General features: G+C 39.7%; 1 protein-coding gene across 1 annotated transcript; it reads right to left on the bottom strand.

Moving 5' to 3' along the window:
* LOC114436491 (uncharacterized protein C3orf67 homolog) lies at positions 1–5532 on the bottom strand. The gene is made up of 4 exons (XM_028406767.1): positions 5510–5532; positions 5293–5354; positions 963–1057; positions 1–129 (listed from the first exon to the last, which is right to left on the bottom strand). Exons 1-4 carry the CDS (start codon positions 5510–5512, stop codon positions 14–16), a joined length of 276 nt encoding a protein of 91 aa, XP_028262568.1. The 5' UTR covers positions 5513–5532; the 3' UTR covers positions 1–13.
* Between the last annotated feature and the right edge of the window lie 5186 nt (positions 5533–10718).

Here is a 10718-nt window from a genome sequence, read left to right on the forward strand (position 1 = left end):
GTCATGTTATTCTTCAAGCCAGTTCATAGTACTTCCCAGTCTGTGGATCAAAATAGCAGTTCAGGCAGGGATCATAGAGCAGATTCAAATACTCCTCGTTCTCTTCCTCATACACAAAGTCACTCCCTTCTGAAATAAAAGCAGAAAGTCACATCGCAAACACATTACAGCAGTACAACAATCCTATTAATCAAGTCTTCACAGATAAAATATGTAAGATTCCATATTTTTTTTTAAATCCGTGTCAGATATGAATAAGAGCCTACTCTGTCAGCTGTTACTAGAATAAAATGAGCAGCGTTGGGTGGTGCGGTGACCTTCAGGCTCAGGTGGATTTAAAAGTTTTCTGCCACTGCCATTTTTTCCCTTCATCAATCAAGACCTAAGACACCCCAGACTCAGTACCAAATTATGAAGCTGTAAAGAGATTCCCAGTAATCCCCACTTTTTATAAAGCGCAGGAATTTAGCTGTTAAATTGACAGGTAGTTAAATGCTAAAAAAGGTTATGGAATGCTCCGGGATGAACGTTTTATCTTATCAGAACTTGGGCAACAATAATGAAAACTAATTATGAGACACATTGTGAAAGAGGTTTAAAAATGGTGTTGTAAACGTGGAAAGGTTTCATCAATTAACCTTGTCAATGTGTCTGGGGGATACAGACCTGTAATGAGCCTGTCTCCTCTGACCTATGGTGTTATGTGGAGGACAGAGAGCTCCTCTCTCATGGGTGCTTCACCCTTAATTAGATACAGTTTCACATGCTTTTCCTCCACAACACCTTTAGTGGAAATGTAACATTTCTGTTAGAATCTGACTGCACTAGATGTTCCCATTAGCTGTATGCTTTTGTGCAATTAGTGTTAATGTTAGAGAAGCGGGTTGTTTGCAGTCTTCGTCACTTTCAAGGACATTAAAGGCAGCGTGGGGGCAAAAGGACTAAAATGAAGGTTACTGTACCTCTGACGAGACCATCCCGATTGTTCTGTGCGTTGCCTGACCTTTTCTGCTGGCTGGGAGGCATAATAGGAGGGCTGAGCACGTCCATCCACTCCCTAGGGAAAAGACCATAAAGGCAGACAGTCATGACAACACATGCCATTACACGCACCATCCTACCATATGACATTTTAACAATGAAGTCCCATCATCATGTGCTCTCAGAAGCCCATTTCCATTGTCCTTGAGCCACTTCTCCATACACTTAGCCCCCGTCAGCCTCCCAGGTTTACCTGAAGGATCACTTATTAGATTCTGGCTCAGCTGCGACATGCAAGTGTCCGCATTCTGGCCCAGGGTAGGGGTCTCAACCTTGCCTGCTTCTGCGACACTTCATTTCTCTTTGAATGAGTTTATTCTTCCTGTCTGTGATGTTACGCAGGTTACAAATAAACATCCATCATCTTCCAGTAAATGAAAACCCTGCTCCTTTAGTGTGACAGATTACTGCCAGAGAGAACGTAATATATATATTTATATATGCCATGAATTATTACACAGAAGCAATGCAACATTCATTAGTTAAACAGCATTCATAATCATTTTTGGCTATACATCAGATGTGCAATTATCCATTAACATCATTTGCCTCTGGACAAAACATGTCATAACAGCACATCATAGTATATTTAATGAGGAAGTACATTAGAGTCCTCTGCTGACAGCAGGCGGTTCAAACATTCGTCTCTGCTTAGTCTGTCCCCCCATTAAGCCCAGCAATGACAGATAATAGTTTTTCTGGCAACAAACCTCCACTGAGTAGGAAAAAGCTTTACAGTGGGTATATAGTTCCTCTCTGCAGCAACAACTCCTGAAAAAAATCTGTTGAGATCCGTCCATGAAATTCTAATCAAATATTAAATATATATATATATATAATATAATTATAATTCCCCAAAACTTGCTTAATGCATGGTTAGTTTCCTCATTTCAATATTAACACATGTCAATACATATTTAGCATGACAGGATTTGTGAGTTAGTCTTCTTATGTGGTGTGGCAGTGGTAAAAAACATAACAGATAAATGAAATGACTGTGATGAATGGTTTATTTAACCCTATGTGTCAATGTGTCTCTCACACACATTCATATCGGTGTGTGTGTGATGCGAAGGACTGTAAAATGCTTTTTTAACCCTCAGGTAAATCAGGGCAGGTCATTGATCATACACACATACAGACACAGTAAGTCCCTAAATTTGAATCAGGTCATCCATAAGTCCAAGTGAAGGTGTAAGCACGTCCACATTTGGTCGATAATACATTGGTCAGATACAACACATGGTTACGAGTGATGTGTTTTTACTTAGTGTTGATTTTTGTGTATTTTGCTATGTATTATGGGGGGTAAGGGGTTAGGTAAAGATCATCTTGAAAACACAAATCCATGATATTAAACACATTTAGAGCCACTATTGCATGGTCGCCATTTTTAGCTGAAATTGTCCTGGATCTCCCCATAAACGTAGACATGAAGTCAGAGAAATACGTACACATCGTCCATTTTCAAGGAATAAAATAAAAATAAAAAAAAATCAATCATATAACATTTTCCTCAGGAGGATGGGCTAAAACGCAAATTCTCCTAAAATTGTTCTTATGATATCGTGTTCATGACTTAAATTATGGGTAATAAAGTGTTTTATGAAGTGATCAGGACCTTTGACCATTGTGCACCAAATCCTCATCCTGGTGTCCCTGAAGGATGTGTGATATCAGTCTATCCTCATCTCTAACTGAATGTTTTTGCCAAATAAACTCCATTAAGGCCTTCCATTATATGCCTGTCACTGATTTTAGCTCACCATAGTGTGCTAAAAAACATTTTTTATAGAAATATTCAATAGTCTGGGTAAAGGCACCGCTTTAAGTCTAGGAGTGGGAGAATATATCTATGTAAGTGGTATAATTACATTAAACCTACAAACAGGCCGATTCCTTTCTCTCTGATCTTTTCTGTGCCTTTAAGCGAGAGTTCATTTCATTTCCCTAACCTCGTGCCTTTAAATTGATAAAGAGCATTATGTCTATTGAGGCTCTGATTTTTCTCTTTAACAAAAGCATTTAACTCACTCCAACAGCCTTCTGACTGCGTGATAGGCAGAAGCATTGTACAAAAGTTAATGAAAGCAATTTTCAAGGACAAAGGCCTCTGCTACCAAACTGTAAATTGGACTTCAAATTGTTAAGTGGGACTCAGCAACTGTGATTAAATTCTTAGATTTTCCACATCATTATAATCCAAATATAGACCTATGATAAAGAGGATAAAATGAGCTTGATTTAATTTGCACAACTGTGCTGCTTTTACACAGCAGTTAAGTGTATTGAAATATACGCTTTTTGAACGCCTCCCAATGAAACAATATCAAGGAAACTCTTTGTCTGACACCCCTGGTAACGCTAATGTTCACAATAAAACAATACACTTCCTGACAACCTTATTTGCGGTTTCACGTCTGGTTTGCCAGCTGAAGGCACACACAATTATCACACGCAAGAAAACATACTAAAATACTAGAAAAGCCCTGGCAACATTAAGTGCTGCAACAGGAGCGTTTTAACTGTCAAGAAAGCCGTAGCTCCCGACAGCAAGAAAAGTCTGGCAGTGGTGCCAGTGTGCTCTAAAAAAAAAAAGAAAAAAAAAGCACACCGTGATAGAATTCTCTGTTAGGGTGTCTCAGAAAGCAATGCCTAGAAGAAAACAACTACAAATCCTGCGCAGCTGCTGTTCAATATGTAAATCAAGGCTTTCTTCGAAGTCTAATTTCAGTAGTACAGCTGTGGATGGTGTAGAGCAGCGTGGCACATGTTAAGTAGCGTGTTTCAGGTCTTTGGCAAAAAGTAATATTCATTTCAGTGGACATTCAATCAAACGGCTGAACGTTTAAACAGCCAGAAGACATGTTAGCTGTCAAGTGCAACAAAAAGCAAACGTCTACCCTGCTTGTCTCTTCTATTGATCATTTTAAAACAATAACACATGGGCCAATATTTAAATGCATGAGTGTCTACATATGTTCACAGTAGGCAACCTTGCTTTTCATCAATAAATAAAAAGTGTTAGAGCAAGGAGGAGGTTGCATAATTTGAGTAGCGGAACTGTGATGCAATCCTTTTGTCTTCTGTTGTAACACATCACATTGTTCTGTACATACAGATCGCTCTGCATTAGCAGAATCATCCAGCTGGATCCACTCATACATCATTCACAATGGTATACTACAGTACTTGGAAACTGCTATAGGCAATGGCTGAAATTCACTCAGTGATACTGCACAAAATGCTCGATTGTATTATTAATGATTATATTAATTGTATTTTAGCAGTATTTCAGGGACATTGAGCCTATTGAAGAATTATTTGCACCAAGCCTTATCACCAAGCTTTTTTGCAATTCAGAGACATTGTGAGAAAAACAAACAAAAACAAAACAGATTTGAATGAGGATTATACAAACAGCAATGAAGCTAGCTTGCAGAGTACAATGCACTAACAAACAAATCAGGAGACCGGCCAATTTACTTATATATCTTACTAAATTGCTGCAAACATGCAACAAAGAAAATAAAATGGTCTATTGTACTGTTCAGGCGCAGCTTTATTTACTTACAGAAAAAAGTAGCATCCTGAGTCTTTATGCTAGATTAAAGCCTGGCTTTAATGGTCCGAGCGCTATTATGTGGATGTCACATTTGTTTACTAAGATACATGCAACAAGGTAACACAGCATTGTTGGTGGTGCTTTAATATCTTACTCACTTCTGTAATATGTTGTAGTCTAACCCATGTTTTGTCATTAAAAGTCTAAAAATCCAACACCATTATACAAGCTTTTCTAGAAAAATATTCTATTTTTGTGAAAATTACACCAGCAGGTATGAAAAAAAGCAGCTGATTCTGTTGATGTGTACTCATGTGAGCGAGAGAGCCCAAGCCCTGCATATCTATCTGACAGCTGACATTTAGCATAAATATGGCAGTCACTGGTAGCCATCTGATTATGAATTTCAAGGTGAGCTTCATGTGAATGCAGCCCAAATACAATCACAGGCCTCGTGGTCTTTTTGTCTGTTAATGCATGGCACAGCAGTGGGGGTTTCAATTTTCTCAGCTATTATCTTCTACTACCCACCAAGGCTGTTAACAGCCCCAGCCCAAGTTATCTGGAGATAGCGAGGCTCCCTTTTACACATTTTCTCATGTATAAATACAACAATTGAACAGATACAATTGCCCTGTAGTATATGTGTTATGTGTGTGTGTGTGTGTGTGTGTCATTCTGCTTACCTAGGGTTTGACTGTGCGAGGGGGTTCATTTCCTTTTGATAGTGGTGCCCCTGATTAGCTGGCTAAAGCAGAAATGGAGGAAAACAAGGCAGAGATACCTAAATTCAACACGTATCTAAACATTTTTTACATGATTTATCTTCATTCGTTAAATTAAAAATAGCACTTGTACATGACTACTACAAAAAAATGTGTTACATACACAAACAAATTATACCATAGCACTATGACAAATTCTATTGCCTCAGTTCTACTAATCTGTATGGAAATTCTTATCAGGTCATGACATGAAGTCTATATCTATGTTAGGCACTATGGTCACTGGATAACAAGTCACATATCAAAGATGTGTTTTTTCTGGCAAACCCACTGGAGACAAAAAAACACACACACACAAAAGAAAAGTGGAGAGCAAAGAGACACAGAAAACACTGGTTAACAATGAAGGATGAGCAAACTGGGATCAAGAAAATCTGAGAAAAGATCTGTTACAGACATGTGGATGTATTATAACTATTTTTTAGGAAATGGGATATGTTGTAGTTGTAAATGGAGCATTTTAAACTGCTAATAGCTGCATTCTTTGTGAATTGTAAGTATAAGAGACTTTAGGCAGACCGTAGGGGTTTCCTCTTCAATATATAATCATTTTCAGCTCTAAGAAACACAAGTGCATTGCCCTCTCCATCTTGTCAAAGCTAAAGACCATATTATGGCCTCGGGAGGATTTTTAAGCATAGTGCCCGTAAAGGCTATTACATTACATGACTTTGATGAAGAAGCAGTCATGTTGAAGCTGTAGTCCTTGCGTTGCTCAAGTTAATTTTATCTGTCTGTGTCTTCCCTGCCTTTTTTATGTAATCCTCCTCTTATAATAAGACAGGACCTAAAATTGCACCCTGTGGAATTCTGCAGGTAATGTAGACTGATGATGGTGATGAGTTACCTGCAGGGCAGTGGAGAAAATACAGGAATCAAAGGAGTAGCATACATTTCTGTATATTTGGACTGTAACAGGAGCACCTCACATAATCATAGGAGGGAACGGGAGGAAAACTAATGGACTAAGTCTGTATTGTTCAGGAATCAAGTTTTTGTGCCAAGTTTTGTAGAACTGTCCTCCTCAGGACACCGACTTCTCAATCCCCCTGACAGACCCGATATCTCTGTTGTTTGTGTTGCCTTCTGGTTGACGCCCAAACATCCTGGTGCTCAGACTTTACAATCTGTTTCCTATACACCATCTGTTATCCCTGTATGCTGGGTTATAATGAGTATTTTTTTACTTTTTTACTAATTTGTGTATTATTTGCATGACTTGAACTGTCTACTTTAGAAACACAAAACTCAGCAGAATCATTGTGATGTCTGAGAATGACACTGCACAAACGTGTGTGGCAAAGACAGCCAGACAAACAATATCAGATTTTTTCTTCCATCTTACTTCTCTTTGTAATCAAGGCAGTTTTCAGGAGATGACTGATGGCTCTTTTTCACTGTACATGTTAGGATTCGGCCCGCTGGGGCTGTGGTTTGTGTTTTGTTTTTTCTTACAGGCGCGCCAGGGACAGTGGCAGCTGCAGGATGGGCTAATTATGGGATGAGTGGTTCCACCTGCAGCATCTGCATCACCTGTCTCATGTCCCTGCATTTAAGGACTCATCCTTGTCGATGAATTCTCAGACATCCAGATCATTTTCATTCAGAAGGTTGAAGCAAGGCAACTGGACACAAAGAGAGAAACTGGTCCACCTGAAGGACAAAACTCCCAGGGACAAACACAGCAATGTGATAAATGTAGTCCAGTGCAGTGAGGAGTGCTCTAAACTGTACATTGGAGAAACTAAAAAAACACTCCACAAAAAAATGGCTCAGCACAGGAGAGACTCAGCTGTTCATCCTTACCTCAAAAAGAAAGGACACTCTTAAGGACAACAGTGTTGTTCACATCTAAGACAGAGAGGACAGATGATTTGAAAGAGAAGCCGTCTATGTTAAGCTGGAAAAACCTTCCCTTAACAGAGGTGGTGGTCTCAGACATCATCTTTCTACCACATACAATGCAGCTTCCATCTATTCCCAGAAAGTTTCACTCCAAGTCACATGTTCACAGCAAGAACAATGAACTGTCCACCTGTCCCACCACCACAGCCCCCCTGTAGTCTCATAGTTGTTAGCCAGCCACCAGACACAGTCAGTCAGACCAACACAGATAAGTATGGAGACATTTTGAGTGAGGTCCTCCACCACATATAAACCATGTTTCCCCACCAAACAGTCAGAACTGATGAAGCTGCTTGTAGGAGCAGCGAAACATCTTCAAGAAAACTCTACATGTCCAGACGCCTTGCTTCAACCTCCTGAAAGGACCCGCCCTGTTCTCACTCGTCGCCACTTCTTCCTCTTGTGGTAGTATCTATTCTTTGTGGGTTTTTGCCTTGTACTTACCGTGCTTTTCTCCCAGACTCCCACTCTGGATTTCCTCCCTGTGTTTACCCATTTGAACCATTTCCTGATATAAACCTTTGTTATCCTGCAAGCCTGCTTGTAGATCCTCTTTTTAAGTGGCAGTACATCTGTCCAGCTAAATTACAGGCTGGGCAGTATTACATTATTGAATCTCAGACATCTCACTACTCTTCCTCCTGATATGATATGATGTTCTAACACATATAATATTAAAAATTCTCCCTTGATTTCAGGAAACATCTTGGACTCACTCTTGCATATCCAAATATGAGAGGCCTGCTTCCTTCCAAATTTGGACATTGTACAACTGCACCAGACTTTTTTTTTTAATCCTCACAGAATCTTGGCTCCCTGTGTTCAAATAAAGACATAACCACTGCTGTGGGTAAGGAAAAGTAAAGTATGTGTACTAATTTGTCTCAACTAAAGTACATAACTCTCAGATTTTTCATTAAATAACTGACAAATTTCACCCCAGGGACCAATAACGTATCTATCTATGTACAAATGATTGACATAATAGCGGACATATCACCTAATAAATAATATCATGTAAGCTATATTATCTATAAACACATATTCTGATGACAGCTTGCCATATTCATACAACTGATATCTGTAGTGCGTTGTAAGTGACACTTACAGCTGAGCATTATTATTTTTTCTCAGTTTTTTCAAGCCAAAAAACTAAAATACAAGTGGGTAGGTTTACACTAATTGGGTTTTTGTGTGTGTGTGCATTCTTTGTCTGGCTCAATCTCCCACCTGTAATATTGACAGTAAATATATATATATATATATATATATATATATATATATATATATATATATAAAAAAACAGGCCTGACAGTTTTTACTTCAGTTATGTGCTCACAGAGGTAATATGTATCAGACCTAGGACTGCATACCGATCAGCCTAGTAACACAAGTATAGCACCACAAAAATCACCTGAAGGTTGAAGGTCACCTGCTAGCTAAAGAAAAAAAAGCATAAAGACAGCCATGGGGACCACTCAAATCCCAGTATCCAGGGACAAGAAATGGCTTGTCATGTCCAGAGAAGAAGTCCAGACAGGCAGTTCTCTTTTCTGAGGTTCCATAATTGTTTCTATAATTTGACAGGAGCAGTTTTAGTGTCCAAACTATGTCTGTGTTTGAAATATTTGTTGTATGTGTTGAATCTCTCTTCTTCTTCTTCTTCTCTTTTTTTGACAGCCATTTCTTTTATTGTATATACAGTATATTATACTGTTGGTGGTGCTGTTGCCATTCAGTATGTGAACATTGTAAATAGTGTGGCTGATTCAAGAAACATTATTTGATAAAGTCAAATGTAAATCCTGTGTGTCCCTGTTGTAAACTGTACACAATGTAGGGTTTAAGGATGTGTGTTTTTTTATTGGTGCCCACATCACTGTGTCCTCAAAAAGGAACAATGAGATAATCCCTGTGGTAATACCACTATTCATTGTGTGCTTCTGGGATCCCAGTGCATTAATGGATACCTGCGTGTACGGAAATGGTAACAAGGCCTATAACTCCAGCATTTGTAATGTTTGTATTCACTCGGGGATCCTACAGTGGACCCAGCAAAGCCAGGCAGTGTAGTGCTCTCCTTTCATAAGTGCAACGTGCTATGCTAATGGGCCATAGATCTAAATGACCTTCAGTAGCCAAGAGCAAACTATACCATCTTTGCATTCTAAAAAGACTACTGGGGATAATTTCAAATGACCTAAATAATTTTTAGTCACTGGGGGGGGACCGTGGATATTACGCCAGTGTGCTTCTAAAAGCTGAAAGAGGCCAATTAATCTGTTTCTATCTCCATAACCTTTTGTAATGCAGAAAACACACACAGAAAGAGGTGCATTAGCACTTCATGGTGGCATAAGTTAGGTTTTGAAATGTAAATCAGCAAGAGTGAGGATCAACTGGGGTCAAAAAAATATCCCAGACAGAAGACAGAAGGAAGGACAACCCGCTAATGATTCCAAGATGTAGACGTGCTGCACATGTGCTGCCTATTAGTGAAAAGTTAACAATAAGACAGGAAGCAGGAAGGGAGCAGGAGGAGGATTGTACAGACCATTGAGATGTGGGTCCATGTAGAGGTGTCGTCAATGCTCATGCTGATGCTGACATTACACTGGTGGATCTGAGATGCACTGACGCCCAAGGCTCTGCATTCATCTTCCTCCTGCTCTCTTTTTAAGCTTGCCAGCATTCGGAGCTCCTCATCATCATCCCCCTGCATTCGTAGACTGTCAAGCAGGTGCAAGCCATAATGACTAGAAGCAACAGGCTTCAGTGTGTCATCTTCTTCTTCTTCTTCCTTCAAATTCATCACCCAGAAAACAGAGATTTGTTACTTGTAGGCAATCCAAAATGCACTCAGTTGCAGTCAGATGCAAACAATAATCCACAAAGCTCAAAGGAGTTGTTTTGTGCAGTCAACAAAGTAGTGAACACTTTACCAACAGGTTATAATGCCAGACAGAGCTCAAGGCGATCCTGGACACATGCCATTGTTTTGACCCTCTGAGGAAATGTCTTTAAACAGTGGATTTATTGATTTGGGAGACTACTATGGTTAGTAGATTTGTCTGACAAAGTGTAAGGAAGCCTAGTGTTGCCCTGGTGGTGAATCAATGGCAGTCGATAAAACAGGGCTGCAGGGAGGGAAACAAACTTCTTGTCATATTCCTCTGACAACCTTTCAGTCAAAGCCTTCACTGCATGCTGCCTGCTGGAGTTGGCACAAATCAGCAGTCAGGAGCTGCACTGATGAAGGATGCTGTGATGTCACTCAGCAGTGAGTTGTGTAAATGCAGAAGGCAACAGCCAAGTGACAGATCTCCCTTCAGGCCCTGTGATTGCTTCAGTTGACTATCCTCTGATCCTGGATCGTTTTATCTGGAGCAGGGGCCTTCCTCAGGTTGCAACAGACCATAGCC

This window comes from Parambassis ranga, chromosome 5 (assembly GCF_900634625.1).
Source record: "Parambassis ranga chromosome 5, fParRan2.1, whole genome shotgun sequence".
Classification (NCBI taxonomy): Eukaryota; Metazoa; Chordata; class Actinopteri; family Ambassidae; genus Parambassis; species Parambassis ranga.